We start from the raw sequence: 17,854 nt of genomic DNA on the forward strand, positions 1-17,854 counted from the left end.
ACTCGCACGTAGTCTGCTCCATGCTCACATGCCCAGCACGAGTCCTCTCCAGCCACTGATGTTATCGATAAAGAATTCACATGGCCAGCATATGTTGGCTTTTCCGATCATATGGCCCACTGTTAAGAAAGCATAGATGTCCTTGACGGAGACTTATTTCTCTACCATGACAGTTCCTGGAATGGCTGAACTGTTCCCAAAAATCGAGCTTCACAATAGCGGAGGCTGCTTTTCATTTTGACTAGAAATTTCATACTTGTCTCCAAGGTACACATCTTCTAGCCTCTGATTTATGAGATTGGAAAAAGAGTAAAGAGTCTGCCTTGGCTCCCACTCTGCTGTCTTCCCGTTTGTACCTGCATTTTGTGCGTGTCGGAGGGGGAGGGGAGCAGAAGGAGGTTCCAGAAAGTCTTGCCACCTTGTGCATCTTGGTTCGCAGTTTGAGGGCTCAGTCACGGAAAGGGCAGATCCCTGTATCACAATTGCTATTTTAATAACTGTCTGTTTTGCATGAAAACCACAGCATAATTTTCATGCAATTTTATGTTTCTGGTTTGTATTTTGATTCACAGTTGACCATGAATGATTTCAGTGTACATAGAATCATTGGACGAGGAGGATTTGGTGAAGTATATGGTTGCAGGAAAGCAGACACTGGAAAAATGTAAGCTTTCTGTGCTCCTATATTTTGCTGGAAATATTAAGAGGATTTTATGCATTCATCATAAGAAAATCCATGCATAGGTTATGAAAGCCCATGATCTTGCTCCTAAAGTAATTTACCTTATAAAGAATTAGGCTGTATTTTAGCAAAGTAAGTATTTAGCATACTATGTAAGCACAGTAAATGAGAATAATATTGCTGGAACTTCCACCTCCTTGGGCTAACTGGGAAGTGAACCAGTAACTATACTGTAAGCCTGCTGTGGGGAGGAGCGCTGGGTGAGAAGGCAGGGATCCAGAGGTGACCAAGAAGGGGCATTATGTACAGCTTCCCAGTCCAGTCATACTGCAAAGAGCTCTCTGCGTTGCAGAGGAGAGACAGTTTCTTCTAAGTAATGACCCGCCTGTGATTTAGCCTGTGCCGTTTGGGGCGATGTAGCATTCCAGGAGATGTTGCCGGAGGAGCTCTGAGGCCGATGAGGGGGATGCCCTGGTAGGAGGACCACGGCCGTGGGGCGCCATCACTCACCTCTCAGTTGTCCTTTGGGGTGGGTGACGTGAGGCCATTCAGTGCCCTTGAGCCAGATATAAGGGCCTTCTGGTAAGGGAATGGTGGAGTTCTTAAGGGGAGGGGGGATTTTTCTTAAATGTAGATGCAATTTAAGTGAACATATTTCTGAAAGCAAAAGAGGATGGATAAATATGCTTTGATAGGCCCAGAACTATATTTGATCAAGTGACAGGCATGGCAGAACAACGGGCTGGGTAGAATAGTCTGTTTATCCTGGTTTATCCAATCATTGAGTCAGTGTAACAAGGAGTGGTAACTGAGGTCCCCCAATTACTGCTGCCTCCCCCTGCTGCCCCAGCTCACCTCTTAGGTCGTTCCTCAGTCTATGCTTGGGTCCTTCCCAGACTTGGCCCAGCAGTCCTTTCTGCTTTGGGGCAGGTCTGATAGTTGGCATTATTTATTATTTGGGGGCTGAAATTTACCTTCACAAGTTTGCACGCATTGGTCTTTGTCCTGCTTTGGGACCCCGTGCAGGGTGAACCCAGTGTCTGGTGCCCTGACGTCTGAAGTCAGGTGCCGCCTGAAACAGGATAGCCTGGTGCCCAGAGTGTAGCTCCTATGGTCGTATGCTGGGTGGGGTTCAGCGTTCACAGACACTGGCCTGCACAAAGTCCATGCCCTCCCTGAGCCTCTATATCCTAGTCTGTAAAGTAGATGTCTTAAAAGCGCCTACCTTGTTGCGAGAATTCAATAATACATTGAAAATGCATTTGAAACACTGTCGGCCGCTAGTAAGTATCTGTAAATATTCCTTGACAGCCCTTGTTTATTATCAAAACATTCTTTCCCATTCTGTCTTTTCCCAGCAAGGGGACTTTCTGATCTTAAATAATATACTTTACTTGTTGCCTGTTACCATTTCACTAAATGTGTTAGTTTTACCTCATTGCCTCTTGTTGAGATAATTAGAATATCTAGTCTCTCACATGACATAGAAATAAATCGTATCAATTTGTCTCTTCTTTGTACACAGTTACTACTTCATTTAACCATCAAAAGCTGCCAGGGTGTGGTAAATAGTCTTCTATTTTGTAGATGAAGGGTAGGTGTTTATCAGGAGTCACACAGCTAGGAAGTGGCCAAACTCAGCTCCTGTGAGGCCTCAAGTGCGTCCTTCCCGTGTCCAGGTTGCCCTCGCTCTGGATGCCACCTGTGAGCTGCCACCTACCCTTACTTACCCTTCAGAGCCTGTTGAAGCCATCATGCTTATGCAGGGGATCAAGGCCTGTGTGTACTGTCTTCTCTGGCTTGCAATTTAAAGGTTTTTATTACACACCATCATGCCCAGAGGGTGGTGATATATTGTGAAGCATTCTGAAAATTATTATAAAAATTATATATTTAAAGGTTAAGTAACTTGATATATGTCCTCAATATTTGATCCCAGAATTAAGCAAGTTAATGTCTCTGTCATTGGATTTGTTATAAAGAACTCCTCTCTTCCATCGAATTTGAACATCTACCTATTTTGCCAGAACTCATAACATTATAAGTTATGATCAGTTAGAAACAAGTGACTTTCTGTGCCCTGCGACACCAGACAACTGTCCCTGTCGTATCCCTGGGCCTTGTGAAATAGTCCATCAGAGGGAATTAGTCACACACACAGAATTTCAAAGCTGTTGAACATTGACCTTGATCACTTGGCTGAGGTCATGACTGCCAGGCTTCTCCGTTGCGAAGTTACTGTCTCCCTTCCACACTGTCCTCTATGGAAGGGACTCACTTGGCAGCCCCCTCCTATGAAGTGGGGAGTTACACTCCACCTGCTGGGGGTGGGGGTTCACTTTTGGTTTTTAATGTGTACAAAGTAAAAAAGGTTTGTTTCTTTTTTGCATGGCACTCAGGTGCCATATTGCTTCTCTGAAATACTCCCCAAATCTGTAGAAACTTTCCCCTTCCTGTATGATGTGTATTGTTTAAATCAGTTTAGATATATTTTCAGTGTTGGCTTTTCAATAATACTTATATTTATACATCTGAAACCAGTATAATATATCAGCTATACTTCAATAAAAAGCAATAATAAGATTTATGTTTCTAGGTATGCAATGAAATGCTTAGATAAGAAGAGGATCAAGATGAAACAAGGGGAGACATTAGCCTTAAATGAAAGGATTATGTTGTCTCTTGTGAGTACGGGAGTAAGTATTCCATTTGGAGAGCTGCTTTTCTCCCCCTATGTTTGTTTTTTATCAGGACAGTTTACTTAAAATACAGGTACTTTTTCCTGACAAATGATGTGGCTAACCAGCTCTTAGGTGGGTTAGAATTTATGGCAGGGAGCAGCCCCACTAAGTTAATATAAATCGTGTATAACTCCCGTACCACCTCTGCTTAGTTTGGGAGTCAGAGAAGTCCCGGCAGCCACCCAGAGGCACACCCACCCCCTCTCCCTGTACTGCCTACTTATGACCCCCTTCTTTGCGAAGTGTGGTTACAGAGATGGCAGAAAATAACCACGACAACAGTAAAGTCTCGAGCATAGTTAAGAATTGGCTGCACGACTGAGGAGGGCTGACCCACGGAAGAACAAGTAAGAGAGAAGTAGGTTGTTTCATGAACAGAGAGGGAGCAGCAGAGCGGGTTGGTCACACTGGGATTGTCCCCACTCAGGGTTTCCTGTGAAGGCAACTTTACCTTCCCAGCTCTCGCTGCTTTTGATGCCATGGAATTTGGTCACTTCCGTTCCCAGCACTGTGTTTCTGCCTGTTGGGTATTTTATTTGCATGTCAAGCTACCTTTTTTAAGCTCAGCATGTGTAAAAAACCTTTACCATATGTCTTTACTTGGGAAGCAGTGTCCCGTCCTAATTTCTCTTTCTATTAATGGTATTACCCAGGATCAAAGTCTTGGCTTCTCTTTATTTGTACAGATGTACATAAAGACTCACCCAGAAAAGGCCACTGTCCCGGAAACCAGGGCATGCCTGTGTGCGCCAACAGGCTGGCTTCCAGTGTCCAGGGGGTCAGTTGGGGTCTAGAAAGAAAAGCATGAAATGAGGATGGAGTGGCTGGACCCGTGTGTGGAGCCCACACCTGAGTTTGTTAAACCTTCAAGCCAGGAAGGTTTATGTGCAGTGACGTATGTGGGTGGCCTCCAAATACCGTAGCTGGATTCTAAGGAAGGTCTTGAAATAACCAGATCTCAATGGTGAATCAGAGAATCCCTTTCAAATAGTGGGCAAAGTACCTGAGACTCGGGTTAATTTTCTTGCCCAGAGTCTCTGGACTCCTTAGCCAGTGGTCCTTTCGGATCATCACTTTATAGGTTCTGTGTTTTTTGTTTATCACCTATATTGTGGTTTATGTTATTCTAGCATTAGTTTTAAGTCGTTCTAGAAAAGCTGTCTGCTGTTGAAGCGAAAGAATATCACGATTGGGTTTCAGAACAGGTGAAAGCACCATAGCTATAAACAGTTTCTAATTATGTGCCTCTACCTCCCAATGTACTAGACGTTCAGCATTTCAAATAAGCGTTATGCTGTGTGCACGTTTTCAACTGATTGGGATGGAAACTGAGCATTCGCACACTGTATTGTAATCATTGCGAATGGCTTGGCCTTTTCGCTTCTACTGGAAATGTCTGTGCACTATGGCAGATTCTAAGTAGTTATTAAAATATTAATTTTTAGTGAGTTATCTCAGCTCCTTGGATATTTAGTCTCAAAGTCTATGGAAAAAAAATGTTAGATGTTGGGAAAATATTTGTACAGTTTTCATGTAGCATGTTTGTATTTATTATATTCAGATGGGGGGGATACAGTTAAGTAGTTGTATGTTTCCTCACTGACCTAAGGTAATGCATTTAAAAATCGGGTTTATGTTGGGCTACTCCTTTGAGCTAATTTAAAAGAATTGTTTCTATGTTTTATTTAAATATCAAAATTGTATTTTTTTGAATCTTTAAGTACATCATTTAACCAAATTGTAATTTGCATTGTAATTATAATACAACTATTTGGAGTTTTTTTCTTCTCTGCTTTCTTTCTTACTTTTTTTTGCTAATGAAAGGCTAGTTTGTATAGGTTTCTAGTAATCCTTAGTTTAAAATTGCCTCATTGGGCTAAACTTCAGGTCAGCCTGTAGCCACATGATTTCTAGGGTGGTTGGTGTGAAACTGAACTCTAGTCACTCAGAGTTTTCCTTTTACTAGAATTTATTTTTTCTTCCAATCTCCACTCGGCGCTCTCGTTTCCCACCACTCCCAAGGAGACAGTGGGAAGTACTGTTCCCGAAGTCTGGGTTCTGAACGCAGAGGGTCTGAGGACTTCAGAGGCGGCCGGCATTGCTGGGGCCTCCAGTGATGCGGTGAGCAGTGCAGGATGAAGCAAGAGAGAAAGGAGAGACAGGCAGAGGCCACACCACAAGGAGTTTTCTAGGCCAGTATTGGTTTAAAAAAATCTCGAGAGCGGTTGGAAACGAAGTGTTCCCAGTAGAAAGGTGACATGATAAGCCTTACAGTTTGAGAAGACTGCCCTGACTATAGCACGGAGAATTTTCTGCAGGAAATACTTCATGGTCTGTTAACATGTAGTTAACATGAGCTAACATAACACAGAGTTCCTGCAGAATGCAAGCTACTTTGCTCACTCGTGGTAGATCAAAGAAGACAGTTCCTCTAAATGCACTAGTTCTGATCACCTGCAATTGGTCATCCAGGCAGACTAGCTTAGCCTTAATTATCTTTGAAACCATACCAACACCAGCGTTCAACTGCCGCCTGTTTTCCTATTGGTCAGAATTTGGTTCTTTGTGTCTCAGACTTCACGTGAGACTCAGCGTGGTATCTGCTCAGCCCCTGAGAGAGGAGGGCCTGCAGGCCATGTAAAGGGACCTGTGGAGATACTCGGGTCGCATCCCTCTACTGAGCTTGTCTCTCATACTGCTATAGAGACTCTGCCTTTCTAAGTAGCCTCACAGAGAACCCTGGAGAGGGTTAGGAGACTTGGGGTTGGAACCTGGGCCGGCTACCACTTTTTCTGACCTCAGGCAAGCCATTTCCCTTTCGGAGGGCCTTAGTTTCCTTGTCTTTAAAATAAAGAAGTTGGATCAGGTGACTTTTTTTTTTAAGGGCCCTTCCAACTCAACCTATGTTTCATGTCCTATCTGAACAACATAATAGCTTAGGTCTACTTTAACTTTTTGCCATCTTCTCAGGGCTACCATTAGAAGGATCATCCACCCTCATGTTCAGAAATACCGCTTGGTAGGGTCCCCTTGTCTCCTCAGAGAAGTGAGAGCAGTTGCCACCTCCATTTGGGGCCCTGGCCCTACTGAGCTGCAGGTCCACCCACCTCCGCTCTACAGACGAATTGCTCGTCGGATCATGAACCAGAGTGTGTGGGGAGCCCCATTAAGGAAGGAGCAGAATGAGCCATTCTCAGCAAGCTATTGGAAGGGCATAGGTGGGTCCCAGGTGGGATGGTATACCCTACCGTCTGCCCCTGGAAGGCCATGTGGCTTTTAACAGAAAAAAGGATAGCGCCTTTGTTTTACCCATTTAAAGTAAACTAAATTGAGATCAGTAAACACTAACACCATCTCAACAGAACTCTAAGGAAACTAGGTAATCATAAAATGAATTTTGTAATTCATTCTGGAGTCATTTCCCCCAGATTTATGGAAATGAAGTTCAAGTTCATGAATCTTCAGTATGTAGCAATGTGTTAACTCAGATTTATCTTTGTGCCCTTTATATAGAGGTTTAAACAGTGTGAATTCTGTTTAATAAAGTTTATTCTGTTGAAACTTGCATACTTTCTGTGGAATTTCATAATTCTTTGTTTCTGTTAGGAAAGTGGATATTGCCCTTTAATACAAGTTTTTATTTCAATCAGTTGGGTGGCAAGAATATGCTGTATATAAAGAATCTAAACAGACCATAGTTATAGATCCAGCATTGCACTGATGCATTTTCACAAGGGAGCACATGCCTGTTTCCAGTACCCAGGTCAAGAAAGAGAAAGTTACCACTACTCCAGAAGTCCCCTTGTGCCGCCTTAGGCGCTTACCCCACACCCAAGCTAACTACCACCCAGATTTCTAACACTGTAATTTAGCTCTGCCTGTGTTTGAACTTGATGTGAATGTCCTCTTTTGTGTCTGGCTTTTCTTGTTCATTGTTGGTTGTAAGATGCATGTATGTTGCTGCACATGGCTGTAGTGCCTTCTGTAGCAAAAGAGCTAAATGGCAGCTAAATGGTCAGCAAGCTACATAGTGGACCAAATCTGGCTTGTGGCCTTTTTACGTACAGCCAATGAACTAAGAGTGGTTTTTATGTTCTTACAGGATTGTAGGAAAATAAGCAAAGAATATATGACAAAGACTGTGTTGGCCTGCAAAACCTAACATATTTACTGTCTAGGCCTTCATAGGAAAAGTGTGCTGACCTCTCTATAGTATGCCCCTGCATAAGCATGCCACAGTTTATGTGTCCCTTCTGCTGTTGATAGATGTTTGGGTTATTCCCTGGCTTGGGGTCCTGTGAATAGGGACATGAAGGAATGTCCTTATGGTGCGTGTGAGTACAGGTTGCCATGAGGTATGTGCCCCGGAGTGAAGTTGCTGGGTTACAGGTTGGCAAGCAATGCTCAGCTTTGGCAGAGACCACCAAACAGCTTGCAGAAGTGGCTGTACCATTGTGCACACCTAGCAGTGATCCGTGGATGTTCCGTTTATACCCTGTCTCCAACACTTGGTGCTGTCTGTCACTTCATTTGAGCCATTCTTGTGGGTTTTTAGTGTTGTCACATTGTGATTTTAATTTGCATTTCCTTGGGGACAACTGAGTCCAGCATTTATTCATAGGCTTGTAGGCCATTGGATATCCTATATGAAATGCCCATTTAGTAATAATACTAATTATTATTTTTATGTTATTATTCTATATAATTATATTATTTATATTATAATAAAATTATATATTATTATTTGCCATTGTTCTGTTGGGTTGTTTGCCTTTTTCTTTACTGATTTTTGAATTCTTTATATATTCTATATAAGACTGTTGTATGCTTATGGACGGCACATATCTTCTCCTATTGAGTGACTTGCCTTTTTACTCTCTGAGTGGTATCTTTTGAAGAACAGAAGTTCTTAATTATATTTTAGACCCCTTTGTCAATATTTTAATCGTTAGTGTTTTTTTGGCCTGTTTAAGATCTCTTTACTTGCTGTAGGATCATGAAGATAAGTCTGTTTTCTTCTAGAAGCTTTATTGTTTTACCTTTAAATTGATATCTACCTGGCATTGACTTTGGTGCATGGTGTGAAGTAGGGGTGAACGTTCATGTTTTGTTGTACAGATAATCGATCCAGCACCACTGACTGAAAAGGCCATCCTTTCCTCAACCTGGTTGTGTCATTTTATCACAAATCAATTGGCCATTTGCGTGTGAGTCTATCTCAGGACTGTCTGTTCTGTTCCGTGGGTATGTTTTCTGTCCATGGACTAACACCACACTGTCTGAATTACTGTTGCTTAATCAGTCTTGGTATCTGGCACTATGAGTTTTCCAGCTTGTTTTTCTTCTAGAGTACCTGAACTTTTCTTGACTATTTATATTTCCATGTAAGTTTTAGAATCAGCCTGTCAATTTTTATTTTAATTAAGACTGCATGGAGTCTGTGGATTAATTTGGGGGAAAATTGGCATCTTTACAATTGAGTTATTCAGTCCCTGACCCTGGCATATTTTTCCGCTTTCAAAAGCTAATTGAATCCCGTTTTATTTTCAGTGTTTCAAGACAACAGTACAGCTAGCATTTTCCCCCAGTGGTATGGTTCTTCCAACTTCAGAATGAGAGATGGAAATATTTGACAAGTCAGAACCCAAATGTAGACCAAAAGAAGGACTAATGAGGCAGTAATGTTTTCCTGTAGAATCTGAGTCACTTTGAGGAAGATACAGATAGAAGGTTTGAATCTGACAGGGAGAAGACCTTTGAGTTCATCTTGTCCCTGTAGTGATGTGGTGTCTGCATGTTATCACGTAACCAGATCCCTTTCTCTTTGGCTGTTGAAGTTGCCATGCAGGTGTCTGCACTCAGTGCGCAGGGCGTTGGCATGGATGAAAAAAATCTATAGATGGTGTTTGGTAGTAGGTGTGCTTTCAAGGTCAGCTTTTGCTTTCCTTATTAATCTTTTGCTTTCTCACTCTAGGACTGCCCTTTCATTGTCTGTATGACCTATGCCTTCCATACTCCAGATAAACTCTGTTTCATCCTGGATCTGATGAACGGTGAGCCGACCATGGGCATCTCCATACACTGGCAAACTTGGCCGTGACGTTGAACCTTTGCACTGACCGAGGCACACTGGCGGTTTGGGTCTTTCAGATCATCAGGTTCCCCTTGAAGTTTAAGGAAACCTTTTATGCTTCAATTATCAGTTAAAATTCATTTAAAAATGTTGACTGTGGTTTCCCTCTGGCTCTCCCAGTCACTCATCAGGAAGTTGCCATTTCTAGAGAAGATTTTCGTAAAATACTTACAGTGAAACTTGATTTTTCTGGAATGCAGCTGGCTTAGGTCTTTAATTAGCTTATTTCCTGACCCTCACTTTTAGGACTAAAGAATCTCAGAAGAATATAGGCCAAAGATAGAAATGTATTTAAGCCAGCTTTGGAAAGGACTCATTTGGGGTCAGTACAGATTTTAGCCCAATCTTCTGTGCCTCTAGCCCAGATCAACTGTGCATTAATCTTTTAAACTTTGAAGACCTTGAGAATGCCTGAAAAGTTTTAGCCAGAAAAGTCATTTTCTAATACTAGAAAGTCACATGGTTTATATTCCAAGTATTTTTAGTAACAAGAGCTGAAATAAAAAGGCATACAATTCAACAGATGAAATACCATTTTTGGAAATTCATTTGAAGTTTTATTATGTTTTGAGTGATTTAAAACCAAATCTATTCAGCAACATGAAGGGATTTCACAGACATCCCTTCAAAAGAAGCCAGGTATCACAGCACAGATCCTGCATGATTCTGTTTATGAGGCAGTCGGTTTAGGCAGAACTAGCCACGGGGAGCGGTCAGGACCGAGCCCCCTTGGCCTAACCAGGGATTGGGAGCCGAGGCTCTGCCTGGCTAGGGCATGGGGAGTTTTCTGGGATGTGGGGAATGGCTTACATCTGATCTGGTGCTGGTTATACAGGAAAGGGGAGGTGCTTATAAAAGCCAGGGCAGTAAGTTTGGACATACGTGAACTTTTACAGATCAATAGAGGCTTTTCCTCTATAGTTTATAAGGAACATTCCTTTACCCTGTTGGTGGCATTCTCTGTAACCTGAGGCCATATGATGGTTTACTTTTTCTAACATTTTATCATGAAAAATGCCATCCATATGGTGAACTTGAGAATGTTACTGGGGTCACCCAAGTAGCCACCACCTGGACTGTACCAGTTAAAATTTCACTGCATTTGCTTATCCGTTATCTGTCAGTATGATCCATTTGTGTGCTTATTTATTTCATGTCCACAGAGCCAGTTGCTGAGCCAACTTCTGGATTGCTACATAGGCTGGTGCAGTTCTTAGACAGGACTTAGTTATCCAGGCAGACTGACTATCCCGCCCTGTGGTGGCAAGTGGGCAAGCCACTCTCAGAGGCTCACACTGCTGCCGATCGGAGAACGGCGGCCTTGTTCCACATTGTCCCGGCCATCGCTGCACCTCAGTCTTCTTCTCACTGCTCAGTTTTTCTCTCTCATTTGTAAAGTGGTTTGTCAAACTGCAGAAACCAGAGAGACACGTAGACAAAGCAGCAGCACAGTTACCTTTTCCTACTGTGTCCTGACTACCTGGGACCACCATGATTTTCCTTTCCTTTAAATCCCCACGCTTTGAATCAAACCCTGCATCTCTGATCCCAGGAGGCGACCTGCACTATCACCTTTCTCAGCACGGTGTGTTTTCCGAGAAGGAGATGCGGTTCTACGCCACCGAGATCATCCTGGGGCTGGAACACATGCACAGTCGCTTTGTCGTGTACAGAGACCTGAAGGTAAGGCTGTGTGACCGGCTCCCTCTGTCTCCTGGGCCGGCACACCAGGCGTCGTGGGCCTGGCCCGGCAGGCGCTCCCTGCCCTCTCGGGGTGTCCTGTCGTCGTCCCCAGCTCCGGTAGCTCAGAACCTCTGTGGTGACACCCATCTAGCCAACACTGTGAAAACAGCAATAGAGATAAAAGGGACTTTGACAGATTGTAGAAATGATGATGCAAATATATCAATGTGTAAATAATAATGAGAAAAAAAAATGATAGGAGCAATAGTTTCCAACAGGATGAGAAGATGCCAGGAGAACGTGTTTGCCTCTAATTTCAGATTCCTTCTCTAATGAACCCAAGGTTTCCACCTGTGATGGGTGGACTACATGCCTTTCTCTAAGGAGCTACTATGTTTGATTAGCTTTTTAGGTTACTTTCTCACATTTTTCACAAAATACTTTGTAAATGTTAAAGCTTTCTGCCAGGTTAAAGAATTATTTCCTCAGTTTTCATATCAGCATGAAGAAGAAAAAAATGCATTTTCATCAGATTAGAAATAATTAGACACTGGCTGGTACATGACATTTTATTTCTCATGTGAGTTTTGTAGAACAAAATACATTCTAAAGGCCCATGAAGTGCTTTTGTAATGCATTTTAATTGAAATCTATAACGGGTCTCTAATCATCTTTTGCCGTATTTTTGTTTTCTAAGCTATTTAGTAGGCAGTGATATTGCTTAACTTCTATTGAAACTTAATTCCAGTCACTCATGATCATTCATGCTTCAGTTTTATAATATCATGTCATTATTTTTATTTCAAGCAAAACAATAGTTAAGCTCCAGCAGAAAAAACTATTATCAGGATGACTATAATTCAGTGTCTATTAGGGCGGTGGGCTTTGTTCTGTTTTGTTTTTTTCCCATGATTATGCTGACTAAATCTAATCTTAAGGATATATTTCATCAGAGTTGTGGTCAGAAGCATATTTGGCCATTTGGTAGGGCCCTGTGTTGATTATGGATAATAAACAGAAATGACATTTATTGGGATTAGCATGGCACTGTGGAATATTTTGATTTGTTATGTCAGTATTTGCTCATTCTTGCAAGATTCCATTCCATTCTGGGCCTTATTCCCTGAAGCCTTTGGGGTTCACAGCAGCCGAGAAGTCGGTGCACGCGTGAGAAGTGGAGAGGCACGCTGTCCCGGCTGGATTACAGTTCTTGCAGTGAAAAGAAAATGCTTTTACCTCGGATGAACTGTGGTCATAACCCTCCCCTGTTACCTGCCCCCTGTTTCATTGTCCAGTGAATGGAATCCTTCACATCTGTCATTACCACTTTCCTGCCGACGTTAACGTGAAAGTGTTCTCAGTCTCAGGCCCTACTCGGATGTGATATTAGAAAGCTCGAATTTGTGTTTAGGAACAAACTATGATAAAGTAATAAGATCTCAAGTGCCCACAGTTTTAGAAGTTCTCAGAGCCCCTGGGGACTCATAAAGATGGTCTTCTCCTCCTCTTCAGCCTGCAAATATCCTCCTGGATGAACACGGACACGTAAGGATATCAGACCTTGGTCTTGCCTGTGATTTTTCCAAAAAGAAGCCGCATGCAAGTGTGTAAGTAGTACATTGACTCTATTCACAATTGTTTCTCCAGTGCGACTCACTTCCTCACTGACACCCTGACCTGGTCATTTGTCCCTCCAGTTTTTTCTTATTAGCAGTGGCTGTCAGTATGTGATGATGGCAGGTCAGGGGGAGATCCCACATCCCAGGCGGCAGCAGAGAAGGGAGTGGTGCGCCCTCTCTTGCTGTCTGGGGGAGCATGGATGGACACACAGTGTAACTGCACAGGCGCCCGGGTGTCCTGTGGGAAAGGCAGGGCCCTCAGCAGCCGACTCGAATCCATGCTGGCTGTGTGGCCCAAGTCAGTCAGTTCACCTCTGTGACCCTCAGTCTCTTCATCTATGAAGTAGAGGTGATCATCATTCCTGGAAGTTGCCTGTGGGTAAAGGATAAAGGAGAGCCTGTGTACCCAGGAAGGTGCAGAGACAAGTGCCTGGAACCCTCCAGGGAAGACCCGGAGGTTGTGTTTCTCTTTCTGCATCTACTTTTTCCTTCTTTTACAAAGTGGCTTTTTTTAAAAAGAGAAATTAGTAATCTTCTTCTTTTTAGTAAAAAAAAAAAAGTCATCTACATGCAGTTTGAGCTTTTAACACAAGTCATGTTATATTTGAGAATCACATCAGCCCCCTAACTGACACCTAGAGGAAATGCCCCAACACCACGGCCCTGGCCCCCCAGTGGACCCTAATGCTGCTCCTGGCAGTGGCTGTACTTGATCAGGGCATGTTGACGCCGGTCTGGGACATCTCTCAACCTGGAGTCATTAGTCTGACGACAGGAATGCGGAGCTGCCGTCCCAGGCTCAGCAGAAGCAGAAAGGAGTGCGTGCTGGTTTTCATTCCTGTTCCTCAGGCGTCAGTTTATCTGGGTGGAGAAAGTGCACATGTGTGCAGTTGGTGGAAGTGCAGATGACTTTAGCTTTATTTTTTCTCTCTCAATGTATCATTCTTAGCACTGAATCTTTTAAAATGACACTTGATTGTACATTGTGGGCTAACAATTCGTCTCTGTACTAAATGGTCTTGAAACTGCTAGGGGGTCTCATTTCACACATCTGTGCAGAAAATAAACTGCAGACCCTACTTGTTATGGGTCCAGAAGTCAAGTGGTTCTGAATTGGAATACTATGTGAGGGACTGCATTAAATTAGAATTGCCTTTTTGAGCTCTGGTCGTGGATAAGATGGTAATAGTGCATAGCTCTATTTCTGTAAACATGTTTCTTTCTACAGAATCTGGGCTACGGTCATAAAAGCATTAGAATTTCACCAGCACCCCCCGCACAGTTATTAGACCAGAAACTGGGGTTGTGTGAGCTTCTCCCAGGGAGTTCATCAGACATTTTTAAGAGTCATTTGAATTTTTAATGCCACAGCTATTTGGTATGATAATTTCTTCATTTTAGTATAGTCACAACTGAATATGAATTCAAGAGCTCATAAGAGTTTATCTTGCAAAAGGAATTAACTTTCAGATACGGGGTTATGTATTCCATAAGGAGCATTGCCCACTTCTCCCTACATGTCAGCTCTGAAAGGTGGGCTGTTCTCAGCACTTAAATGGCATCTGTGAAGGGGCAGGATTGGGAAGGCTGGTTTCCATGTTGAAATGGTGAGAGTGAGGCAACCACTTAAAGAAATAAATACACAATGCAAGTGTGGCTAAGAACAAAGGCTTTGGAGTCAGCAGATCAGGGTTTTTATCCCTCTTCCAAGGTGTGCCAGCCTCACTTTCCTTCTCTGCAAAGAGCAGAAAATGATCTCTCTTTCCTCTGATTGCCGGGAGGTTCAGTGGGCTAATTAATGCAGTTAAGTATCTATCCAACCTTGGCTGTGTGCCAGGTGCTGGCCTGGGACGAGCAGCCCAAGGACCTGTCTGTGGAGTGACCAGCATATGGGGAGGTGACAGCGCTCCTTGTGTCACTAACTGAGCCATCTATACCAGGCATGCACGGCTGGCTGCTCCAAATACACCGTTGTCTTCACAGAAGTGCCCTAGGTTATAGGTGTGATTATCTGCTTTTTATGGCCTGGAAACCAAGGTGCAGAGAAATCAAGTAACTTGAACAAGGTCAGAAACCTGGCACCTGGAGGGGCTGGAATTAAAATCCAGTGCTGTCGGACTCCAAAGCTTGTACTCTTTGTACTATGTGGACGAACTCCCAAGGCTTTGAAATGGTCTGCTTAGTACCAGGTTAAAGATTTGGGACCAGAATTTCCCCCTTGACTTGGTTTCTCAGATCTTCTCAAAGGTGTGGATGTGACCCTTGGACTTCATCAGCTCATCTACCAACTTGCACTGTGGTTGAAATTCCAGGTCTGAGCGTAGACTTGGTCCATTTAATGATGGAATCAAATTATCGTAAACTGAAAAACCATGGGGTAGCCATGAAAAATCAAAGAAAAGCTTTTGGAATTGAACAGATTGTTAGTGACTGATTTGAGTACCAGTTTGTTTTATCTAAGAACATGAGGCTGTGTCTCATGTGTTAAAACGTTCAAGTGTTCTTTTGACATTAATTGTAGTACTGATCTTGAGTCGGAAACGTTGGGAAGCGCTAGCAGCTGCTGGGTAGACAGATCCAGAGACCACAGTGGCAAAAATGTCTGCTTGGCCTGTGTCCAGTGTCAGCTGAGGGACCTGAACTACATTAACCTATTGTATTTGTCCTTGTTGCTGTCCTCCCCTTCTAGAATTAGCTTTTGATCCCGAGAATCACAGGTTACAAGGTCACCACGAAGGTTTTCCCAGCCACTGCTGAAATGAAACCTTCCGCGGAAATGGTTAGGATGCCCCTCCGATACCTCCACTGTGCTCACGGTGTGGCTTGATGACCTTTGCCGAACTTTGGGTTCTGAATGGTGGAGCTTATCCAAGTGCTGGGATCTGCCATGATGGACTGGCACCTATTTTCACTGTCAGAGAAAAGTCTCAAAACAGAGCTGTTAGACAGAAGGTCCCAGGCCCACTGCTGGTCCAGGATCCTGCTGTCTTCACAGCAACCCTGTGGAACAGAGGTTAACGTACCACCATTTTATCAATGAAGAGAATCAACGAAGGGCGGAAAGGAGGGCACACAGATGACGGCTTTTGCCAGGGCCCCTTAAGGCTGCGTCTTCGAAAGCTTCCCATGAACCACCTCTGCTCTTAAGAGGGAGCAGCACATGCTCAGATCTTTAAGGAGGAGTGGGGAGTCCTAGACTGGGAATGGATTTTTGAGTTGCAGATAATACAAATTATATATAAAACGGCTGTCCCCCAAGTGATTTTTCTCAACTCTGGGAAAATCATCTTCACATTTGCTCAGTTGAGCCCTTTGACGTGTTGACAGCTTTTAAAACCTGATGTGTGATTTCTCCATCTTTGTACCAGCCAGCTTGTGCCACCACTTTGTCCCCACTCTCTTGGGGCCTGTCACTGACTGTTTTAGTCCGTAGTCCCCCACACTTAGCACATGCGAACTCAGGTCCTCAGCCCAGGAGATGGTGCCTCACAGGAGGGGACAGGCCATTTTTTAAGGTCATAGCACTATAGGTGTTTTCCTCACCTCTGCCAACCCCATGTGTCTCCTCAAAAGGGCTCTTGAGCCAGGCAGGAGACCTTTAGCCCTTCAAAGCCGTAGTGGAGAAGGACAAATAAGAATCAGATTACACCTCTGAGACTCCTGGGCTCACACTTTTCATGTTTATTTTGTATGGTAATTTATTTATATTAAGTCCTATACTAATTAAGACAGAAAAGGTCATTTTCCCATTGGGCTTTTGATGAATCATCTTGGTATGGAAGCACCATTGTCCGCTCCCCCTTGTATACCATTTCAGGAACGATACCTGGACATCTTGATGAGCGGTTAGTATTTTATAAGGTGAGTGTCCTGATAACTGCATGTACACTTTCTTCTCCCTAGTGGCACCCATGGGTACATGGCTCCCGAGGTGCTGCAGAAGGGGACCGCGTACGACAGCAGCGCCGACTGGTTCTCCCTTGGTTGCATGCTATTCAAACTCCTGAGAGGGTGAGTGACGTGAATCCTTTAGTACTGTCACTGTGGCATGTTCTTAGATCCCAGTCAAGGCTACGGAGACGTAGGCTGCGGTTTCCTCGAGCTCACATGGTGATCTGAAGCCACAGGCAGACCTAGGTGATGACCACGGCTCTTTCTGCCTCATAAAAGTGAGAGCTTCGTTCCCATGGGGGCTTCGAGGCAAAAGCTTATGGTTTCATATTTTTGTTCCCTAACGACATAGGAACTCTGACACCTTTCAGTTTCAAATAAGATTGCTTTGAGATATTTCCACGGGTAAACGTGCTTTGGGAAATAAGTGTTATTTTAAAATGTGGATATGGAAGAAGAGAAGATCACTTTTTAGGACTTACTTACGCATGATTGTCTTGTGAGCTTAAAGTGTTTTGAGGGTTCCAAAAAAAGGTTGGAGACCCAAAGGGCAGCTCATTGTGGAAGTGCATTTATTTGTGAACATGCTGGCATTAATTTGTGTTTTTTGAAGCTCAGAAATGAAATTGCATAATTTTGTGCTTCTAATTAATTTGTGTTGTACTTGACCCTTAGTTCTCAACCACCAAAGATGATGGAGTAGAGTGGAAAAATTATGAGCTGAAGGCACTCTCAAAATATGTAGTCATGTTGAACACTTAACAATCATGTGAATATCTCCACTAATATTAAGAATTTTTAGCCAGTTTCAGTGGACATCTTTTTTTAAAATATGTTATTCTTCATCCGCAAAGATAGAAAAAGTACTTGATGTTAACATTTCCTAGTCAAGATTCTGCCTGTAATATTTCTCCTGTGAACACAGGCCTGGTAGTTTGCTAAATTTTTCACATTCCCCCTGGAAAGCCTTACTGAGCTCACTGCATCGTGTTTTTAGATTTAGCACATTCTGAACAAGGCTGGTCTCTGTATCTTCCTCCAAAACCAGGTTCCAAGCACCCTGGCTGCTTCCTCGGGACTCCGGTAATCCAGTTGTTCTCTGCTG

General features: G+C 43.3%; 1 protein-coding gene across 7 annotated transcripts in view; it reads left to right on the top strand.

Moving 5' to 3' along the window:
• Positions 1–17,854, top strand: part of GRK3 (G protein-coupled receptor kinase 3) — a 116,849-nt gene that overhangs the window by 70,859 nt on the left and 28,136 nt on the right. For 5 of the 7 annotated variants that reach the window (XR_005054469.2, XM_036993139.2, XM_036993141.2 and 2 more), the window contains 6 exons: positions 573–664; positions 3,279–3,378; positions 9,398–9,476; positions 11,109–11,239; positions 12,752–12,846; positions 16,762–16,869. Coding sequence is in view for 6 of the 7 variants with exons in the window: in XM_036993139.2 (XP_036849034.2) it covers positions 573–664; positions 3,279–3,378; positions 9,398–9,476; positions 11,109–11,239; positions 12,752–12,846; positions 16,762–16,869 (605 nt within the window). In the remaining variant the exon portion in view is untranslated. The remainder of the gene's footprint in view (positions 1–572; positions 665–3,278; positions 3,379–9,397; positions 9,477–11,108; positions 11,240–12,751; positions 12,847–16,761; positions 16,870–17,854) is intronic. The other 2 variants (XM_036993140.2, XM_073223425.1) reach the window with 2 other exon arrangements.

The sequence above is a fragment of the Manis javanica genome, chromosome 15 (assembly GCF_040802235.1).
Source record: "Manis javanica isolate MJ-LG chromosome 15, MJ_LKY, whole genome shotgun sequence".
NCBI classification, from domain to species: Eukaryota; Metazoa; Chordata; class Mammalia; order Pholidota; family Manidae; genus Manis; species Manis javanica.